Source organism: Saccopteryx bilineata, chromosome 1 (assembly GCF_036850765.1).
Source record: "Saccopteryx bilineata isolate mSacBil1 chromosome 1, mSacBil1_pri_phased_curated, whole genome shotgun sequence".
Taxonomy (NCBI): domain Eukaryota; kingdom Metazoa; phylum Chordata; class Mammalia; order Chiroptera; family Emballonuridae; genus Saccopteryx; species Saccopteryx bilineata.
Window position 1 is genome coordinate 71007422 of NC_089490.1, and position 22053 is coordinate 71029474.

Sequence of the window (22053 nt, forward strand, 5' to 3'; positions counted from 1 at the left end):
TTTTAAAAAACAAGGATTTCCAGGCCCTGGCCGGTTGGCTCAGTGGTAGAGCGTCGGCCTGGTGTGCGGGAGTCCCGGGCTCGATTCCCAGTCAAGGCACACAGGAGAAGCGCCCATCTGCTTCTCTACCCCTCCCCTTCTCCTTCCTCTCTGTCTCTCTCTTCCCCTCCCTCAGCCAAGGCTCCATTGGAGCAAAGTTAGCCCGGGCGCTGAGGATGGCTCTGTGGCCTCTGCCTCAGGCACTGAAATGGCTCTGATTGCAGCAGAGTGACACCCCAGATGGGCAGAGCATCGCCCCCTGGTGGGCATGACAGGTGGATCCCAGTCAGGTGCATGCGAGAGTCTGTCTGACTGCCTCCCAGTTTCCAACTTCAGAAAAAAACAAAAACAAAAAAAAAAATCCAAGGATTTCCAAACTCCAAAACAGATGACTAAATTAGGATCTCCAAGTTGAGACCTAGAAATCTAAATTTTTACAAACTCTCAGGTAGGTCTGATAATCAGCCAGGTTGAGGAACCACTCCCAGAAAAAAGACCAGTTTTAAAAATATAAACACACTGGCTTCAAGAATTTAGATGTTTATTTTAGGGAACTGATAGGATAATATAATATAATACTATGCTATTCATTTCTAAACATGGGAAAAATTATATATGAATAGGGCTTCAAATAAATCTACCAGCTGGTTTCTCATAGGGCCTTTTATTCTTTTTTTTTTTTTGTATTTTTCTGAAGTTGGAAATGGGAAGGCAGTCAAACAGACTCCTGCATGCGCCCGACCGGATCCACCTGGCATGCCCACCAGGGGCGATGCTCCACCCATCTGGGGCATCGCTCTGTTGCAACCAGAGCCATCCTAGCGCCTGAGGCAGAAGCCATACAGCCATCCTCAGCGTCCAGGCCAACCCTGCGCCAATGGAGCCTTGGCTGCGGGAGGAGAAGAGAGAGACAGAGAGGAAGTAGAGGGGGAGGGGTGGAGAAGTAGATGGGTGCTTCTCCTGTGTGCCCTGACCGGGAGTCGAACCCGGGACTCCTGCACGCCAGGCCGACCCTCTACCACTGAGCCAACCAGCCAGGGCCTCATAGGGCCTTTTAAATAAATGCTGTAAAAATGTGTTGAACTAGAAATTAAGATATCAGGTAAAATCTCTGATTCTATTTGAAGTAAACTTCATGGTTATTTAATAGATGAAAATATCTTTGTGAAAAGTTTCCATAAAGTAGTGTTATTTTGAGGAAATAATTTTATCAAATTATTCACAAAACCTACTAATTCATTTCTGGAGAAATATGCTTTCCCTTTGGCAATCTTACAGATTTCAGAAATGGAATCTTCTAAAAATCCAATCTCAAGATCTCTGGATAAAAAGAGGCCCAGAACGATTTAAGTAATTCACTGAAGGTCACATAACTACTTAATAGCAGAACCAGGATGAGATTCCCAACTACTCTACACATTGCTTTTCTTAAACAATAAAAACATAAGGATTATGAGTTTTCAAGATATGTACAGAAAAGTCCACAGCTTCCAGATTCAGAATTCATTATCTCCATAGGTTTATGACCTGATATTTGCTCTTGTTTCTGTCCACTTACTTTCTAATTTGTCTATCAAAAATATGTATGAGCCAGTAATATAAGAAAGTTTAAAAAATAAAATCTTACCTTTTCATCTGGTGCTCCTTGGCGATCAAACTGGTAAAGTGATGCTACATGAGTAATAATCCACCAGTTAAAACCTACTGGATCCCTGGGCTGGATTACAGGCAGAGGAGGTCTTCTTTGGTTACTTGATTTTTCAAAGAGTGTTTTAAGTAGTTTATTCAACCAGTTCCAAAACGACTATAGAAACAGAGGGAATATGATTCAATTAAAATAGACACTGATTCAATAACCTTTGATTTGGCTTTTCCCTTCATTTTTATAATGAAATATATATGCAAAAGTGTTAAACAAATACATAAAACTTAAAGAATTCTTATAAAAATACCCATGTTAGCCCTGGCCAGTTAGCTCAGTGGTAGAGCGTCGGCCTGGCATGCAGGAGTCCCGGGATCGATTCCCGGCCAGGGCACACAGGAGAGGCGCCCATCGGCTTCTCCACCCCTCCCCCCTCCTTCCTCTCTGTCTCTCTCTTCCCCTCCCGCAGCCAAGGCTCCATTGGAGCAAAGTTGGCCCGGGCGCTGAGGATGGCTCTGTGGCCTCTGCCTCAGGCGCTAGAATGGCTCTGCTTGCGACAGAGCGACGCCCCAGATGGGCAGAGCATTGCCCCCTGGTGGGCATGCTGGGTGAATCATGGTCGGGCGCATGCGGGAGTCTGACTGCCTCCCCGTTTCCAGCTTCAGAAAAAAAAACAAAAACACCCATGTTAAAAATTAGAAAATGAACAGTATTTTAGAAAGATCCAACATGTTCCCTCATCACCTCTTCTCCCAACCTGGGCAATCATTATCCTGACTTTCATAATACCAGTCCCTTGTAAGTTCTGCCACATAGGTATAGAAGTCCAAAATACACATTTCTGGTTTTGCCTATTTTTTTAATGCATGTTTTCACTCTTTTTAAAAACATGTTTTTTATTGAATTTATTGGGGTAACATTGGTTAATTAAATTATATAAGTTTCAGGAGTATAACTCTGTAATACATCACCAGCACAGGGTGGAACAAAAGTAAGTTTACAGTTGTTTATATGGAAAATCATAATAAATAATACAAATAAACTGTTTAGTGTACTCCTAGCGGTAAGCCTACTTTTGCCCGACCCTGCACATTGTATTGTGTGTTCACCAGCCCAAGTCAAGTCACCTTCCGTCACCATTTATCTCCCCTTTACCCACTGCTACCTCCCCCCAATCTTCTCCTTTGGTAATTACCATGCTGCTGTCTGTGCCTATGAGTCTACTTCTATTTTGTTTCTGTTAAGTTTATTTTGTTCATTAGATTTCACATATAAGTGAAATCATATGGTACAACTCTCTAATCTCACTTAGCATAATACTCTCCAGGTCCATCCATGCTATCGCAAAAGGTAAGATTTCCCTCTTTTTTTTTTTTTTTTACAGCTGAGTAGTACCCCGTTGTGTATCACATCTTTTATATCCACTCATATATTGGTGGGCACTTGGGCTGTTATAATCTTACCTATTATAAATAACGCTGCAATGAACACAGGAATACATATATTCTTTCAAATCAGTGTTTCAGGTTTCTTTGGATATATTCCTAGAAGTGGAAAGGCTGGGAATACAGGCCGTTCCATTTTTAATTTTTTAAAGTAACTACATACTACTTTTCACCAAGATGCATTCCTACCAACAGTGCACAAGGGGTACCCTATCTCCACATCCTTGCCAACACTTGCTGTTTTCTGATTTGATGACAGCCATTCTGATAAATATGAGGTGATACCTCATTGTGGCTTTAATTTGCATTTCTATGATAAATAGTAAAGTTGAGTATCTTTTCATATGTCTATTGGCTATCTGTATGTCCTCTCTGGAGAAATGTCTATTAAGTGGCCTGTTTCTGTTCTTTGGTCAGTTTCCTCTTTTTCTCAACATTATATTTTTGAGATTCATCCAATTTAATGCCTATAACCATCGTTTAAAAGAATATTTCAATAGATGACTATAAAACCATTTACCTAATTTACTTTTGTTGAATATTTGATGAGTTTTAGTATAATTTTGTATATGTTTCCCACTTTATAAATATTTGCATTAAGCATAAGGTTGTCGACAATATCTCAACTTTTTTTAATATATGCAGAATGTGAAGTCATGTTCCTTTATTTTTAACACTGACTCTATCTCAAGAAAGATCAACCAATTTTAGTAATCTTTTTGAGGGATCCATTTTTGACTGCTCTAATCCTTTCCACTGATTTTATCATTTTTATTATTTTCAATTTCAAAAATCTATGCTAATTTTATTTGATGCCCATTATTTTCTTTGGGTTTATTATGCAGAGGTTTTCTTCTGAACTTCTTATCTCATTAATTTCCAATTCCTTTTCCTCCAACATTTGCATTTAAAGTTATAAATTACCTTCATTATATTTTTAGCTGCAGTACCAAAGTGTCTGGTAGTATGTAAGTTATTTCCTTCAAAATTTTAAAATTTCCATTCCATCTTCTTTTTACTTATGGGTCATTTAGAAGTATATTACAATATTTCTAAGCATATGTGTATTTCTCTGTAGTTCTGTCAATTTTTACTTTCTATATTTAATTCTATGCTATTTGCCATATAAATTTTTTACTTCATTTTTTATTCCTGGTAAATTGTATCTTTTATCAATACAAAATAACTTAATACTTTTGTTGGTTATAATTTTATTAAACTAGCACGTTAGCCCTGGCCAGTTGGACAGAGCATTGTCACAATCCAACAAGGTTGCAGGTGTGATCCCTGGTCAGTGCACATACAAGAAACAACCAATGGGAAATTGAAGATGGCAGTGGAGTAAGCAGACACACAGACTCCCAACTCACACCACCAAACTGGATTACAAATTAATTTAGGAACAATCAGCATGAAAAACCAACTTTGGACTAAAAGAACAGATCTCAAAAACCAAGGAGCAAAGAAGCCGCCACACCAAGCATGGTAGGGAGTGCAGAGGCAGTGTGGGGACTCCCCTGCTTCCAGGAGTAAAGGGGAATGAGGCTGAGAGCCCAAAAGGGCTCTCATTACAAAGAGAAGAGCAGAAAATATCGCTCACAGCCACTTGCCTGGGGACCTGGGAACGAGGTAGGCTGAGAGGACTGGCTTGTCTTCCAAAAGGAAAGTGGGAAGAGAGAGAGAGACAGAGAGAGAGAGAGAGAGAGATAGTGAAGAGGAATGTATGGAATGACCTGAGAAGCTGTCTCATCCAGTGCAGAGGCAGCCATAGCTGGGGGAGGGGTTGATCCCTCCACACACAAAAGCCTAAAGTGGTTCCCGGTGACCCACCTCTAAAAAGCTCTCCAGCTCCAATCAGCACAAAAAAATCACAGTTGAAAACAGGAAGTAGGGAGGAGGGGCAGTAACTCAGGTCTCCATAGAGATCTGAGATACAGCTCCCCCTACTGAAGCTGAGAAAGCACCCCGCCCCCAGAGAGTAGCTGCCAGACTACTCCTTCAGTCTCAGAGGTTACACCCACCACATTCCTGGATACAGTTTCAAATAAGCCCCTGCTGAGATCAGTAAACAAGATTACCACCGAGTTAAGAAAACTGAGAAGAAAACAAACAAAACAAGACTTCAAAGCCACTCTACTAGGTAGGGAGACCACAACTGAAAAAAGCCTACAAGTCATAGGGAGAAAAATGGAAGGTGGAGAAGCATAAATCATATGCTTCAACAAGATAAATCCACAGAAAAAGTCCTGGATGAATTGGAAGTAATCAAATTACCAGATGCAGAGTATAAAATGACTGTAAGGATGCTTAAGGACTTCAAAGCTACACTGGATGGACTTAATGAACACATCAATAAAGAAATTTAAGTATTAAAAAGGACATGGAAATCATAAACAAGAACCAAACAGAAATGACAAACACATATCAGAAATGAAGACTACACTAGAAGGAATTAAAAGTAGGCTGGATAAAGCCGAGGATCGAACCAGCGACTTAGAGGACAAGATAAGTGAAAGCACGGAAGCAGAAAAGCAAAAAGAAAAGAGGATCAAAAGTCTGAGGAAACTCTAAGAGAGCTCTGTGACAACCTAAAGAGAAACAATATCCACATAATAGGGGTTCCTGAAGGAGAAGAGAAAAAACAAGGACTAGAGAAGCTCTTTGAAGAAATTATATCTGAAAATTTCCTTAAATTCATACAGGAGTCACACAAGTTCAAGAAGCATAGAGAACCCCATTAAAAAAGAACCCAAAGAAAACCACACCAAGACATATCATAATCAAAATACCAAAGCTAAGAAATAAAGAATATTAAAACCTGTAATAGAAAAACAATCACCTACACAGAAACACCCATAAAGATGACATCCGACTTCTCAACAGAAACACTTGAAGCCAGAAGAGATTGGCAAGAAATATTCAAAGTAATGCAGAACAAGAACCTACAACAAAGACTTCTTTATCCAGCAAGACTATTGTTTAAAATTAAAGGAGAAATAAAAAGATTCCCAGACAAAAAAAACTCAAGGAATTCATCACAAACAAACCAGTGCTGCAAGAAATGTTAAGGAACCTGCTGTAGACAGAATAAAGCAGGAGGAAAAAACACATATTATATATATATACACATATATATGTATATATATATAGTAAAAGAGGAATATAGATTTAAAGAAAAAAAATGGCAACAAACTACATATCAATAGTAAATGTATATGGATTAAATGTTTCAATCAAAAGAAATTACATAGCTGAATGGATAAGAAAACAGGACCTGTACATATGCTGTCTACAGGAGACCCACCTCAAAACAAAAGATACACATAGACTGTAAGTAAAATGATGGAAAAAAATATTTCATGCAAATTGAAATGAAAAAAAAAAAGCTGTGGTAGCAATACTTAGACAAAATGAACTTTAAAACAAAGGCTAAAGTAAGGGATAAAGAAGGTCATTACATAATGATAAAGGGAGCAATCCAACAGAAAGAGATAACCACTATAAATATCTATGCACTTAATAAAGGAGCACCTAGATATATAAAGCAGATATTGATGGACATAAAGGGAAAGATCAACAGCAATACTATAATAGAAGATTTCAATACTCCACAAACATCAATGGATACTCAAGAAAGAAAATTAACAAAGAAACAGCAGAATTAAGGGACACACTAGATCAACTTGATTTAATAGATATCTTCAGAACCTTTCACCCTAAAGCAGCAGAATATACATTCTTTTCAAGTGTGCATGGTACATTCTCTAAGATAGACCACATATTAGGGCATAAAACAAGTCTCAACAAATTTAAGAAGATTGAAACCATATCAAGCATCTGCTCCGACCACAATGGCATGAAACTAGAAATCAACTACAATAGAAAAACTGAAAAACTCAAACACTTGGAAACTAAACAGCATGTTATTAAATAACGAATGGATCAACAATGAGATCAAGGAAGAAATAAAAAATTTCCTTGAAACAAATGAAAATGAGCATACAACTCAAAATCTGTGGGACACAGCAAAAGCAGTCCTGAGAGGGAAGTTCATAGCATTACAGGCAAACCTTAAGAAGCTAGAAAAAGCTCCAATGAACAACTTAAAACTGCTACTAAAAGAACTAGAAAAAGAACAGCAAGTAAAGCCTAGAGGAAGTAGAAGGAAGGAAACAACAAAGATTAGAGCAGAAAAAAATTACATACAGACTAAAAAAATAATACAGAGGATCAATGAAACCAAGAGCTGGTTCTTTGAAAAAGTAAACAAGATCTATGAACCCTTAGCCATGCTCACCAAGAAAAAAAGAAAAAGGACTCAAAAAAAAATTAGAAAGGAGAGTGGACAAGTAACAACAGACACAACAGAAATACAAAGGATTGTAAGAAAATACTATGAAGAACTGTATGCCAAAAAATTAGACAACCTAGGTGAAACGGACAAATTCCTTGAAAAATATAATCTTTCAAAAATCAATCTGGAAGAATCAGAAAACCTACATAGACCAATTACAACAAATAAGATGGAAACAGTTATCAAAAAACTCCCAACAAACAAAAGCCCTGGGCCAGATGGCTTCACAGGCGAATTCTACTAAACATTCAAAGAAGAACTAACTCCTATCCTTCTCAAGCTATTTCAAAAAATTCAAGAGGGAAAACTTCCAGGCTCTTTTTATGAGGTGAGTATAATTCTGATTCCAAAACCAGGCAAAGACAACACAAAGAAAGAACACTATAGGCCAATATCCCTGATGAATTTAGATGCTAAAATTCTCAACAAAATATTAGCAAACCAGATCCAGCAATACATGAAAAAAATCATACATCATGATCAAGTGGGATTTATTCTAGGGATAAGGCTGGTACAATATTCGCAAATCAATCAATGTGATTCATCAAATAAACAAAAGAAAGGACAAAAACGACATGATAATATCAATAGCTGCAAAAAAAGCATTTGATAAAATCCAGCACCCATTCATGATCAAAACTCTCAGGAAAGTGGGAATACAGGGAACATACCTGAACATGATAAAAGTCATCTATGACAGGCCCGCAGCCAACATCATACTCAATGGGCAAAAGTTAAAAGCAATCCCCTTAAGATCAGGAACAAGGCAGGGGTGCCCCCTTTCACCACTCTTATTCAATATAGTTCTAGAAGTTCTAGCCACAGCAATCAGACAAGAAGAAATAAAAGGCATCCAAATTAGAAAAGAAGTAAAACTATCATTATTTGCTGATGATATGATACTGTACATAGAAAACCCTAAAGTCGCAGTCAAAAAACTAGACCTAATAAATGAATTCAGCAAGGTGTCAGGATATAAAAGTAATAATACTCAGAAATCAAAGGCATTTTTATACACCAACAATGATATGTCTGAAAGAGAAATTAAGAAAACAATCCCCTTCACTACTGCAACAAAAAAGTAAAATATATAGGAGTAAATTTAACCTAGGAGGTTAAAGACTTATACTCGAAAAATTATAAAACAATGATAAAAGAAATCAAGGAAGATACAAACAAGTGGAAGCATATACTGTGTTGATGGCTAGGAAGGATAAACATCATTAAAATGCCCATATTACCCAAAGCAGTTTATAAATTCAATGCAATACCTATTAAAATACCAAGGACATACTTCAAAAATATAGAACAAATATTCCAAAAGTTTATATGGAACCAAGAAAGAACATGAATAGTCTCAGCAATCTTGAAAAAGAACAATAAAGTGGGTGGTATCACACTTCCGGAAGTCAAGTTATATACTACAAGGCCACTGTACTCACAACAGCCTGGTACTGGCATAAGAACAGGCATATAGATCAATGAAACAGAACAGAGAACCTAGAAATAAACCTGCACTTTTATGAACAATTGATATTTGACAAGGGTGGTAATAGCACACAATGGAGTAAAGATAGTCTCTTTAACAAATGGTGTTGGAAAACTGGACAGCTACCTGCAAAAAAATGAAACTAGACCACCAACTTACACCATTCACAAAAATAAACTCAAAATAGATAAAAGACTTAAATGTAAGTCATAAAACCATAAGCATTCTAGAAGAAAATATAGACAATAAGCTCTCCGACCTCACTCGCAGCAATATATTTGCTGGTACATTTCCACAGACAAGGAAAATAAAAGACAGGATAAACAAATGGGACTATATCAAACTAAAAAGCTTTTGCACAGCTAAAGACAATATGAACAATATAAAAAGGCAAACCACACATATTCGACAATACGTCTGATAAGCGGTTAATAACCAAAATTTATAGAGAACTTTTAAAACTCAACACCAGGAAGATAAACAATCCAATCAAAAAAATGGGCAAAAGAACCTGACCTGTGGTGGTGCAGTGGATAAAGCATCGACCTGGAAACGCTGAGGTTGCCAGTTCAAAACCCTGGGCTTGCCTGGTCAAGGCACATATGGGAGTTGATGCTTCCTGCTCCTCCCCTCTTCTCTCTCTCTCTCTCTCTCTCTCTCTCTCTCTCTCTCTCTTATACTCGGAAAATTATAAAACAATGATAAGCCCTGGCTGGTTGGCTCAGCGGTAGAGCGTCAGCCTAGCGTGCGGAGGACCCGGGTTCGATTCCCGGCCAGGGCACACAGGAGAAGCGCCCATTTGCTTCTCCACCCCTCCGCCGCGCTTTCCTCTCTGTCTCTCTCTTCCCCTCCCGCAGCCAAGGCTCCATTGGAGCAAAGATGGCCCGGGCGCTGGGGATGGCTCTGTGGCCTCTGCCTCAGGCGCTAGAGTGGCTCTGGTCGCAACATGGCGACGCCCAGGATGGGCAGAGCATCGCCCCCTGGTGGGCAGAGCGTCGCCCCTGGTGGGCGTGCCGGGTGGATCCCGGTCGGGCGCATGCGGGAGTCTGTCTGACTGTCTCTCCCTGTTTCCAGCTTCAGAAAAATGAAAAAAAAATAAAAAATAAAAAAAAAATAAAACAATGATAAAATAAATCAAGGAAGATACAAACAAGTGGAAGCATATACTGTGTTGATAGCTAGGAAGGATAAACATCATTAAAATGTCCATATTACCCAAAGCAGTTTATAAATTCAATGCAATACCTATTAAAATACCAAGGACATACTTCAAAAATATAGAACAAATATTCCAAAAGTTTATATGGAACCAAGAAAGAATATGAATAGTCTCAGCAATCTTGAAAAAGATTTTCTCTCTCTCTCTCTCTGTCCCTCTCTCTCTCTCTCTTCTCTAAAATGAATTAAAAAAAATTTTTTTTTTAAATGGGCAAAAGAAATGAATCAATACTTCTCCAAAGAGGACATACCAATGGCCAATAGGCATAAGAATAAATGCTCAACATCACTAATCATCAGAGAAATGCAAATTAAAACCACAATGAGATATCACCTCACACCAGTCAGAATGGCACTCATCAACAAAACAACACAGAATAAGTGCTGGCGAGGATGTGGAGAAAAGGGAACCCTCCTGCACTGCTGGTGGGAATGCAGACTGGTGCAGCCACTGTGGAAAACAGTATGGAGATTCCTCAAAAAATTAAAAATAGAAATGCTTTTTGACCCAGCCATCCCACTTTTAGGAATATATCCCAAGAACACCACATCAACGATTCAAAAGGAAAAATGGCTGCATTGTTTACAATAGCCGAGATCTAGAAACAGCCCAAGTGTCCGTCAGTGGACAAATGATTAAAAAGCTGTGGTACATATACAAAATGGAATAACATGGGGCCATGAAAAAAAGGAAATGTCACTTTTTGCGACAACATGAATGGGCCTGGAAACTATTATGTTAAGTGAAATAAGCCAGGGAGAGAAAAAAAAATCATATAACTTCACTCATTTGAGGAATCCCAGGAACAATATGAACTGAGGAATGGAATAGAGACAGAGGCGGGATCAAAGGATCCAGAAGGAAAGCAGACAAGAGGGAAAGGGGATGATAGAGTGATAGGATGGGATGAGAGCAGAAAAGCAAATCCTGGAGGGAAGCGGGGAGGGCGTAATGGGGAGGGGGATAAAGGAGGGGAGGATGTATTGGGGGGGATGACACTAGAATCTATATAAACACAATAAATAAAAATAAAAGAATCAACTAATGAATGCAGAAATAAGAAGTGGAAAAAAACAAATTGATGTTTCTCTTTCTCTAATCCAGTGTTTTTCAACCAGTGTGCTGTGAGACATGGTCAGGTGTGCCGTGGGGAAATTAAACATGGTTCCCCAAACTACGGCCCGTGTGCCAGATACGGCCCGCTGCCAGCTGCCTCCATCCGAACATAAACATTCCCCTATCAATCCCTCCAGCTATCAGCGACAGGAAGAGTGGAGGCACAGGGAACGCTCACTGACCAATCACCTTCTAGGATTCATCCCAACCACTAGCGATGAACCAATAGTAGGCCGCCTCTCATCCACACCCAGGAAGGTCCCCGCTCAGGCTGCTGCAAGTAGTTGAAGCTGCTACTCCTCCCCATGGTCCCAATTTCTAATCCTGGTCAGGACTGGAGGTAAATGTTGCCACTACTAGATGAAGCCTCAGCCTCAGCTGGTTATGTCTATCCTGATGGTGTATATAGATATTTGACCTTTTTCTTTTTAAAAGAGGCCCCCGCAGAGGGTGATATACAATGCATCACAATGTTATCTATATTGTATATGGCCTCCTGAAGGGTCATCTTCTTAAAGAGCTCAAATCTCTATATACACCATCAAAACAGAACCAAGGCCCCTGCACCTAGCTGACCATGGGATTTGAACCCACAACCTCAGGGAGAACTCTAGTATTTATCAGAATTCTTATCTAGAAAGCAAACTTCTCAATCTGACAGTAGAGCTAGCTGCTCTGAGGACTTATGATATTACACAAGTACCCAACATTTTCTAAAATTGATTTTGTCCAGTCTCTATATAGAGAATTTGCCAAATTGATTTGAACCCACAACCTTGATGAAAGCTCCAATATCTATTAGCGGGACTGTATATATGAGGGGATACATGGGACTGTCTGTATATATGAGGTTACATGGGACTGTATATGAGGGGATGTTACGTGGGACTGTATATATGAGGGATGTTACATAGGACTGTATATATGAGGGGGTTATCCTTTTTTATTTTTATTTTTTAAATAAATGTAATTTATTTAAAGGACCTCTGCCAGGCATATTTCACTCTTGTGACAGTTTGGGATCTCAGCAAGACGAGCAAGTGACAGTGATGGAGAAGTTTTTGAGAAGGGAAAATGCAAATGCCAAACAGGGCCCTGGACAAAATTCTGACCCAGATGAAGGCCCTAGTATGAGTGGTCGACAAAAGAAAAAAGACAAGATGGTGAGCTCGAGGCAATACAGCAAAAGCTATCTTTCATTTGGATTTACTTTCACCGGGGATGAGACAGCACCGACTCTGTTGTGCTTGGTGTGTGGTGAGAAGCTTAATAGCGCCATGGTGCTAAGCAAGCTTAAACGCCATCTCCAAACAAAATACCCTTCCATTCAAAACAAGCCGATGGACTATTTTGTATGCTTATGTACAAACAATGAGAAACAGGCAACTTTTTTGAGAAAAATCACAAAGGTAAATGAGAGAGCCCTCAAAGCTAGCTACCTTGTTGCTGAACTCGTAGCTAAATCAAAAAAGTCCCACACTGTGGCAGAAACATTAATACTGCCAGCTTGTAAAGCCATTGTAAATGAGATGCTTGGCCCTACCGTGGCCAAAGAGATAGCTAAAGTGCCTCTCTCAGATAACACAATTGCCAGACGTATTGATGACATGTCTGCGGACATCAAAACTGTTGTTTTGGAAAAGGTGCGCATCAGTAAGAAATTTGCCTTGCAACTTGATGAGTCGATGGATATTAGTGGACATTGTCAGCTCTTGGTCAACGTGTGTTTTGTGGATGGAGAAGCCATTAGAGAAAACTTCCTATTTTGCAAGGCACTGCCAGAAAAATCAACAGGAGAGGAAATATTTCAGGTCACGTCGGAATATCTTGATAAAGGCGGGCTTACATGGGAAAACTGCACAGGTGTCTGCACTGAGGGAGCAGCAGCCATGGTCAGGTGCATCAAAGGCTTCGTAAGTAGGGTCAAAGAAGGGAACCCAGATGTTATTGTTATGCACTGTTTTTTGCACTGTGAAGTCCTCGTTGCACAGCAGATCTAGCTCCTGTGTTGGATGATGTTGTGAGCATAGTGAACTTTGTGAAGACTCCACCTTTGAGATGTTGCTTATTTGCGTCTTGTGTAAAGAAATGGGAGTGGAACATAATAAAATCTTATTGCTCCACACGGAGGTCTGTCGCGTGGCAAAGTGCTGGCCCGTTTGTATGAGTTCCGACGAGAGGTCCGATTACTCAAAGCTGCTTGCAAGTGATGAGTGGTGTGCAAAGCTGGCATACCTGGCTGATATACTTCATTATCTGAATTAACTGAACACAGGGATGCAAGACCAAAATGAAAACCTGCTTACAAGCACTGATAAAATGAACGGATTCTGTTTAAAGGTGCAGCTCTGGCAACATGTGCAGCTTGGCAACCTGAGATGTTTCTGCTCACCGAGAAACAGCATGATGGTAACACTACTGCAATGTGCAAGGTGACTGGCAGACATTTGAAAACTCTTGAGAAGACGTTGTCATTTTATTTCTCTTCAGCCTTCACAGAATGCCTTGACTGGGTTAGGGACCCATACAGCTCAGTATCTGTTGCTGGAAAAGACATGACTTTAAAGGAGCAAAAGGAACTCATTGAACTGAAACAAGATTGTGGTTTAAAGCTAAAGTTTGCTGATCTTCCTTTGGACAGTTTTTGGTTATCTGTTGCCAAGGAGTTCCCCATTCTGGCCAACAAAGCTATTTTGACATTACTCCCGTTTTCAACCACATATCTATGTGAGCTGAGCCTCTCAAGCTTGACTGCAATAAAAACTAAAAACAGAGAGAGACTGAGAACTGTTGAGGAAGAGCTTCGTGTGTGTCTTTCTACCATTCCTGCCAGGAAATCCCTTTTGTGTTCATCGAAACAGGCCCAGGTTTCACACCAAGTGAGTATAAATACATTTAGAAACTATATTATTAACTATATTATAATATGTACTGTGTTAGAGTGTCATTTTGTGTCATTTTGGTAGGTGGTGTGCCCCAGGATTTTGTAAATGTAAAAAATGTACCGTGGCTCAAAAAAGGTTGAAAATCACTGCTCTAATCAATAAATAGTAAATTTTAAAAAACCTACCATCTTATTCTGTATTTCTATTTGTATAGCTAATTTTTCCAACACCTCCTTCTTTCCTTCTTTTGGATTGAATATTTCAATTCTTCCCCTCTAATAGCCTGTAAGTTAGTCTTTCTCTGCTTAGTGATCACCTTAGAAATAACAGCATAAAACCAAATGTTTGATAAGTTTATATCATCTCTTAGACAAAGGACCTTAATTAAAACAATCTAAATCATTTATACCCTACCAATTTACATGCTAGTATTATAGTGTACTTAAATTCTATTTTTTAATTCCACTAGTTTGTATTATTGATTTATATAAAACATTTACCACTTTCTTTGCTATTTACTTTTTTTTTTACACCTTACAACCTCAATTTTGGCATTATTTTCAGCCTAAAATGTATCTTTAAGGATTCCCTTCACTTTTGCTTTATTAAAAATAACTTTTCTTTCAAGTAAAATAAAATAGAGAGATACAAGTATCACATGATTTCACTCAAATTAAAAGCATAACATGGCCCTGGCTGGTTGGCTCAAGTGGTAGAATGTTGGCCTGGCGTGTGGATGACCCTGGTTTGATTCCCAGTAAGAGTACACAGAACAAGCACCAACTGCTTCTCCACCCCTCTACTTCTAACCTCCCTCCTTCTCCCTCTCTTCCTCCCCTACCCCCTCCTGCAGCCATGGCTTGATTGGAGCGAGTTGGCCCCAGGCACAGATGGCGGCTCCATGGCCTCTGCCTCAGGCTCTAAAAAGAGCTCAGTTGCTGAACAACGAAGTAAAACCTCAGAATGGGCAGAGCATCACCCCGTGGTAGCCTTGCCAAGTGAATCCTGGTTGGGGGTATGTGGAGGTCTCTCTGCCACTTCCCCTCCTCTCACTACAAAAAGAAAAAGCAATACAAACTCAGACAGCAGGCAGTGTGTATGTATGGGGGTGTGCTAAGTTGAGCATAAAAAGAAATAAAGAGAAAAAACTCATGGACACTGACGGCTGTGTGGTGACTGCGGGGATGGGAAGTTGGGTCAGGAAGTAGATGGAAGAGGATATGAGGGATAAATGGTGATGGAAGGAGATTTGACTTGGGATGATGAACACATGATAGTGTAGAGATGTGTTGTAGAACTGTGCACCTGAAATCTGTATAATTTTGTTAATCAGTGCCACCCAAATAAATTCAAAAAGAGAATTGCTTTGCTTTTTTACTTTTGAAAGATTCTGCTGGATGAAGAATTTTAGGTGAACAGTTCCTTTATTTTAATACAATCAAGATACCATTCCCACTGGCCTCCACTACTATTGAGAATTTAGCTGTCGTTCTAATTGTTTGTTAATCTATTAAAGGTAACATTTTTTTGTCTGAATGCTTTTACTCTTTGATGTTCTAGTTTCACTATATTGTATTTGGGTGAGCTTATCTTTTTATATACTCTAACGTGAATTCATTGGGTTTCTTAATGTGATAACTTTAGTACTAGAAAATGTTTAGTTATTTTCTCTTCAGATGTTATATGTTCCACTTTCACTTCCTCCCCTTGGGAATAATAATTAGGAGTATATCACATTCTCTATTCTCATGCTGCAGTTAACTACCATGTCACCTCAGTTTCCTTTCATCTCTAACTGTTCTGCAGCCGTATCTTTCAAGACTTTGGTATTTTCAAATCATACAGGCCAGTTACTCAGTTTTGACTGATGTTTCTTCATGATTAGATCCACATTATGCATTTTTGGCAGGAATACCAAAGAAACATTTTTGTCCTTCTTTCAATGCATCCTGTTGTGGGTATAAAATATCTGTGTCCTGTAATTGGTTAACTTTGACTACTTGTTTAAACTGGTATCTGCCAGATTTTCTGCATTGTATAGTTATTACCCCTTTTGTATATGGTCAATATTATATAGAGATATTCACCAAGCTATGTAGATATTCTATTTCTCATCATACCTTTGGCAGCCACTGAGCATATCTGCTGAAACTATTGTTATAGTGGTTATCAACCTGTGATTTTCTAATCCCATTAGTATTACCTCTATAGTTATTAGGAAGTTACCCTTCTCTCCATTTTTTCATTGATTTGTATCAATATGGACTCACAAATTCTTACTGTAAAGATTAGAGTCCTTTTCTATCATTTATTTTGTTACTCAAATTATCTCAGGCTTGGCCTGTGGAAGATTTGCATGTCGGGTCTGGTGTCCTTTTGACATGTCCTCATTGTTTTTTGAGCACCTCCTTAGTTTGATACAAAATGTTCCAGGCTTGCTTATTTATTTATATTTTCCATGTTACAGCCTAGAATCATTCATTTACTAAAGGAGTCTTATTTCCTTTCACTGGAAAATGGTTACTTCAAAACTAAGACAGCTACAAATTGCTCACTGTTATACTCAGAAATCATTGTTCTAGACCCACTCTGTGGATAAGGTGAGAAATGTATGTAGGTACACACACTTATACAACTCTATCTAGTTCTAATAACTAATAACCATTATTTCATATGAATACTTCAATCCAATTGAACACTTCATGGTTCACTTTAGCTTTCCCTTTTTCCATATCTGTAATTCAATTTCCCACCTATTTTCTAAGCTGGCTCTAATTACCCACAACACAGTTATAAATTTGCTCAGTCCTATAATACAAAAAAAGATCTAAAATTGCTAACCCATATGTAACTCTGTGAAAGACAAATCTCCTAACAGAAGTCTCATAATTGCATTTAATATTTTTGTCTTTAGCCTTACAGTATATAATAAAAATAGTAAATTCCTGCCCTGGCCGGTTGGCTCAGTGGTAGAGTGTCGGCCTGGCATGCAGGAGTCCCGGGTTCGATTCCCAGCCAGGGCACACAGGAGAAGCGCCCATCTGCTTCTCCACCCCTCCCCCTCTCTGTCTCTCTCTTCCCCTCCCGCAGCCAAGGCTCCACTAAAGCAAAGTTGGCCCGGGCGCTGAGGATGGCTCCATGGCCTCTGCCTCAGGCACTAGAATGGCTCTGATTACAACAGAGCAACGCCCCAGATGGGCAGAGCATCGCCCCCTGGTGGGCATGCTGGGTGGATCCTGGTCGGGCACATGCGGGAGTTTGTCTGACTGCCTCCCCATTTCCAACTTCAGAAAAATACAAAGGGAAAAAAAAAAAAAGTAAATTCCTATATAGCCAGGTTAATCCTCTCCCTACCCCATATCCCAGAGTGTTATTCACTTGCAATACGGTTAGGTTCCATTGTTTCTCTTTATAATCTATTGAATCCCCTTTTCCATACATGTTGATTTATTTCTGAAGCATCTGAAAGATTAGCATCGTGCTAAAGTCAGCATAACACCTTCAAACCCTTCCATTTCATTCTCACCAATCTCCCATTCCTACCCACCAGTCTCAATAGTTCCTGATTTGGCATACTACTATTTCCTTGTGCACAACTAAATATTCATATTTCCTTATTTTCTCAACTTCGTTACACAGAAAGGTAGCATCCTCTAAATATTTTTTTGCTGTTTCTTTAACCATAAATCCTATAAACCACTCCATTATCAGATCACATCTTCCTCATTCTATAAACACATAACACCAATGTGCAGATACCCTATAATTTGTTCAGCCACTTTCCTGTGTGTGGCATTTAGGTCATTCCTAATATGCTTTACAAATGATGCTGCAATAATGATAGCCTGATGCATATGTATTTTTGAATTGTTGCAGGGACAGACTGAGGGTCAACTCCGAGAAGTGGGACTGCTAGACTAGACTCAAAGTTATAAAATCCTTGGCTCATACTTTTTGAATTTTTTTGGAGAGTTTGGGGGGGCATTTAAGTTTTTATTTTACAGAAAACTTTTGTAACATTCTGCATGGACTGCTGAAAGTTGGCAACATATATACATACACACATTTGTGGCAGTTGAAATATCATGTGTATAGGCTCAGAACTCTATTATCTCCACCTGCTACAACACAGGTGTCTCCTCACTCAGGCATTTTTGGAAATATAAGACTGCACATAAAATATATTTAGGTCTGTTTCCCCAAAAGAACAGTGTATTAATGTCGTTATTCCTTCATTTTCTTTTTCTGACTTTCTTAAACATGTACTTTCTTACATAATCATGTGGTAGGAAAAAACATGGGCTGTGGTATCAAATAGAGCTACATTACATTAGAAAACCAGCTTTATATATTCTCACTCTGTTATTTGGACAGTTTACTTCACCTCACACCCATTCTGCTCTCTGGCACATAAAAAATATCACTCAAGGAATATTAATTAGGCTTTCCTTCTGAGAAATTGAATTTTAATTGAAGTCAACTATATAATGAATATTGGGATTTTAGGAAAACAATCAAACAGATATATCTAGCATTAGCTACAAGTTTAGAATATTTTCAGGGACACAAGTATGACCTTGATCAAATTAGTTTATTTTCATTCTTGGAGTTCCCACAAAATTTGCGGGTATGTGTGAATACCCAAGCATTCCTGAGCTTCTCCTAGGCTTCTCTAATTGCTTTTTAGTCTCTTCCCCAAAAAGCAGCATTGTTGCCTTCACAAAGGTCAGTAACAGCCCAGACAAAATTTGAAAATAACTTAATAACCTTGAAATGCCTCCCCCCCCCCCCTTTGACTAATTTCCTTAGAGCATTAATCCTTTAAACACTAACCTGGTTGCAGAAAATGTCCCTTTCCCAGCAGGAAACCTTCAAACCCCATTCAGAATTACCCTCCCTCACTCCAGGGATGGAGGGGAGGCAATGGAGAAATAAATATTTCTTTCTACAAGAACATTAGTTTATACACAAACACACACAATTCCTTTTATTATAAATTGAATTGTATTGGAGTGACAGTGGTTAACATAATTACACAAGTTTCAAATGCCCACTTCATAATTTCTCTTTTTAAAAAAATAAACCAAGTACTCTGCATAAACCAGTACTATCACATTGTAAATCTTAAAAATCCTTCTATAAGATAAAGAGAAATCTATGCACTCAGCACTTTGGAGCACTAAGAACAGGTCCTGAGTCTAGCCTACTGCCAGCATTCTATGATTCCACTAACTCCAACCAGATGAAACAAAAGAAGCTTCCGTTTCTCTTGAAACTTTCCATTGCCTTTTCGGTTTCTCCTTCTCAGCTAATCCACATCCATCTTGGTCCCCAAAGCCATTGTATGTCAGATAGTAGTGCAAAGAGTCATTTTTAACTTGCTTCTTCAGTGTTTTAGAAGGACATTTTTATTTTGTTTCCTTTTGGTTTGGTCACTTTGCCTTTGTCTTGAGCTTTTTAATAAAGGAGTGTTTCATAGCTCCAGTTCATATCATCTCCACAGAGTAAAAGGTAGGATCTAAGTTGCTTTTTTCTTAGCTGAGGGCTTGTTCCGTTGTTAATTCATTCAGTTCTAGAGCCTAAGAGCCCGCAATCAGGATGTCGGCATGGTCAGGTGAGGGGCCTCTTTGGGATCTCAGACTTCTAGCTGTGTCCTCAGGAGACAGTCTTGTTCAGTACTTTCAAGTACTCCATGGCTGTCTAATTTTTATGTCATTTTTGAGAAGTCTAGTGCATGTCAAATTATTTTTGCTACTTTAAGTTATTGGGCCTTTTTGCCTGGAGGATTTGAACATTTCCTAAAGGACATAAAGACATTTTGTGTACTTCTGTTTGAAGTCAAATAGTTTTAGTAGACTATGTTTCAGTATGGATTATTTAGAGTTAATTTTTCAATTGTCCAGGAGGCCCTCTAACTCAGATTTAGTTCCTGTGCTATTTCTGAAATGTTTTGTTGGTTTCATTGTTTTGAATGTTAGTTATATCCCATTGTTTTTTCTTCTTTAGAGACTCTACTTAAACATATGATTATCCTTTGCCTATCTTCCATTTTAATCATTTTCTCTCTAAGCCTTTGTGTTCCTTTACCTCGTTTTTATTCCTTTGGTTGCCCTTCTTCCATGCCTCTTATTAAATTTTCATTTCAGCCTATTCTCCTTGGGGACCCTATAATTTAGTCAATTCTGAAATGATTTTTATTTCCACTTCTCTCCTGCATTCAATTTACTCCATTCATTCCTGGCTTTTAGTCTGTTTAACAACAGAATATCTTATTCAAGGCTTTATTTTTACAGACCCAAATGCATGTTTATTTAGTTCAGTCTGGAGTGTTGTATTACATTTTTCTTCTACTTTAGAGTTCTTTCTGGGAGAGAGAGTATCATTGGCTAAAGCAAGTCAATTCTGTTTTCCTGTAGTAAAGTTAGAAAGAGCTGTTAATTTCCCTCTGTCCATTCTGTAGATATGGACTACTTTAAGAATCCGAGTTCAGTGGAACTCTCTTTTATCAATGTACTCAAAGTCCCATCCTTTACTGGAGTTCTGGTTTTTTGGTGGTGGTGATGAGTTTTGTTTTTTTTTTTTTTGTTTCTCTTGTTTTACAAGGCCCTACCTTTTCTGCCTGTATTTCCTATCACCCTCACCACTCCATCGCCAAAAGGAGCCAACTCTTTTTCACTTTTCTGTTCTCCAGAAGCACTACCTCCAAAAACAACTCATGTCACACACACACTACTTCATTCCTATTCTACAATCAGTTCTCTGATCAACAAGGAACTTTTTCAGTGTTTTCACATCTGGCAATGGTTTTAAACCAACTTTATGAATACTGCTAGCTCCTGTCTTCTCTCCTCTCAGCAATTTTTCTTTTTCTTTCTTTTTTTTTTTTTTTTGTGACAGAGACAGAGTGAGAAACAGAGAGAGGGACAGATAGGGCCAGATAGACGAAGGGAGAGAGAAATGAGAAGCATCAAGTCTTCGCAATGGTACCTTAGTTGTTCATTGATTGCTTTCTCATGTACTTTGGGGCACTATAGCAGAGCAACTGACCGATGGCTCAAGCCAGCAACCATAGGGTCATGTCTATGATACCACGCTCAAAGCAGAGACCCTGTACTCAACACAGATGAGCCTGCACTCAAGCCAGCGACCTCAGGGTTTCAAACCAGGATCCTCTGCTTCCCAGTCTGACACTCTATCCACTGTGCCACCGCCTGGTTAGGCTGAGCAATTTTTCTGACTACCCCTGCTCCTTTGCTTGCAAGAAAGTTTTGTGACAGAGCTTTGGTGGCTTTTACTTTTAATTTATACTTTGAATATTTCTATCTTGTAGTTATGCTATCAACATATTTTTTGTGTGTTATTTTATTTGTTCTTGCTGTTCTATATTTTGGAGGAAGCTTAGATAGGCAGCTGTGAGTTTAAGCATCCACCCATTGTCCATACCTATGGAACAAGGACACTGGTTTAGAAGTCACTGGAATGAAGTTTTTGTTGTCATCTAGACTCTATGAACTCACTGGCTTGCAGCAACACATGTACAATTGTAAACTGCAATATACTACAGTTAAAGGCCAGGCAATTTGCTTAAAAAATTTAATTGAGTTTTGGGAGCCCAGATTTAAAAGCACTTGGTATATTAGTAGGCTATCCACTTAGATAAACTCAGAGCTTTATCTTCTATGCTTGTACCTCATAAAGTACGAAAGCTAATGTTCAAGTTTATACAATTCAGCAACTGCCTATAATGGGTGAGGTAGTTTCAGTCCTCAGCAGACCTGAGTCCCCACTAAGTGCTTCTTACTTTCTATAAGCTTACTGTCACACTTAAAATACTTACTACACAATACCCAGCATGATTAAATTA

At 38.8% G+C, this 22053-nt stretch overlaps 1 protein-coding gene across 1 annotated transcript in view; it reads right to left on the reverse strand.

The window, feature by feature from the left end:
• MMS22L (MMS22 like, DNA repair protein) overlaps positions 1-22053 on the reverse strand; it is a 146946-nt gene that overhangs the window by 104130 nt on the left and 20763 nt on the right. Inside the window, exon 10 of the mRNA XM_066254381.1 lies at positions 1667-1843. Within this exon, the coding sequence (XP_066110478.1) occupies positions 1667-1843 (177 nt within the window). The remainder of the gene's footprint in view (positions 1-1666; positions 1844-22053) is intronic.